This window comes from Chaetura pelagica, unplaced genomic scaffold, assembly GCF_000747805.2.
Source record: "Chaetura pelagica isolate M959 unplaced genomic scaffold, ChaPel_1.0 scaffold47, whole genome shotgun sequence".
In the NCBI taxonomy this organism is placed as follows: domain Eukaryota; kingdom Metazoa; phylum Chordata; class Aves; order Apodiformes; family Apodidae; genus Chaetura; species Chaetura pelagica.
Genome location: NW_009954140.1, coordinates 1,064,306 through 1,064,912, shown reverse-complemented (window position 1 = coordinate 1,064,912; position 607 = coordinate 1,064,306). Strand labels below are relative to the sequence as shown.

At 68.4% G+C, this 607-nt stretch overlaps 1 protein-coding gene across 1 annotated transcript in view; it reads right to left on the bottom strand.

Moving 5' to 3' along the window:
• Positions 1-269, bottom strand: part of MYCBPAP (MYCBP associated protein) — an 18,164-nt gene extending 17,895 nt beyond the window's left edge. The window contains exon 1 of the mRNA XM_010002754.1: positions 149-269. Within this exon, the coding sequence (XP_010001056.1) occupies positions 149-269 (121 nt within the window). The remainder of the gene's footprint in view (positions 1-148) is intronic.
• Between the last annotated feature and the right edge of the window lie 338 nt (positions 270-607).

Below are 607 nucleotides of genomic sequence, written 5' to 3'. Positions count from 1 at the left end.
GCCCACAGGCTGGAGGAGCTGCTCGCCCTGGGGCTGCGCACGGACGAGGGTGTCACACCTGAGGTGAGGAGCAGTGTGGGGGGACCCAGCACCCACCTAATGAACAGGCACTAATGACCCCGCGTGCAGCGCTGGGGGCACGTGTCACCCCACCTCAGCCTGGAGGCTGTGTTTGGGGGGCCGGGGGAGGCAAAGGAGCTGCAGGAGCAGGGCTGGCTGGTCCTGGACAGCAGGTGAGCCCCGAGGGGGGTGGCATGGGGTGGGCTCATGGTGGCAGTGGGGGCTCTCACATGGGACTGGGGGCTCAAGCTGCTGCTTCTTCCCCAGGGGTCTGCGGTGCTCCTGGGAGGGTCTGGCCCTGCTGGACTCGCTGCTGCCTGGGCTGCTCTGCCAGCTGCAGCAGCACTGGGCTCTGCAGGCACCCCAACCTGCAGCAGCCCATGGGGCCCTGAGGAGCCCAGCGGGGGACAGGGATGGCGGTGAGACCACAGGGCACAGTGGGCACCCAGGGGCTGTCAGCAGTGGGAAATAAATGAACTGGGCCCAGGTTGAAGGGATGACTGGGGTGTGGGGGGCGGCCCAAGCCCCCCCGCTTGTGCCCGACTCT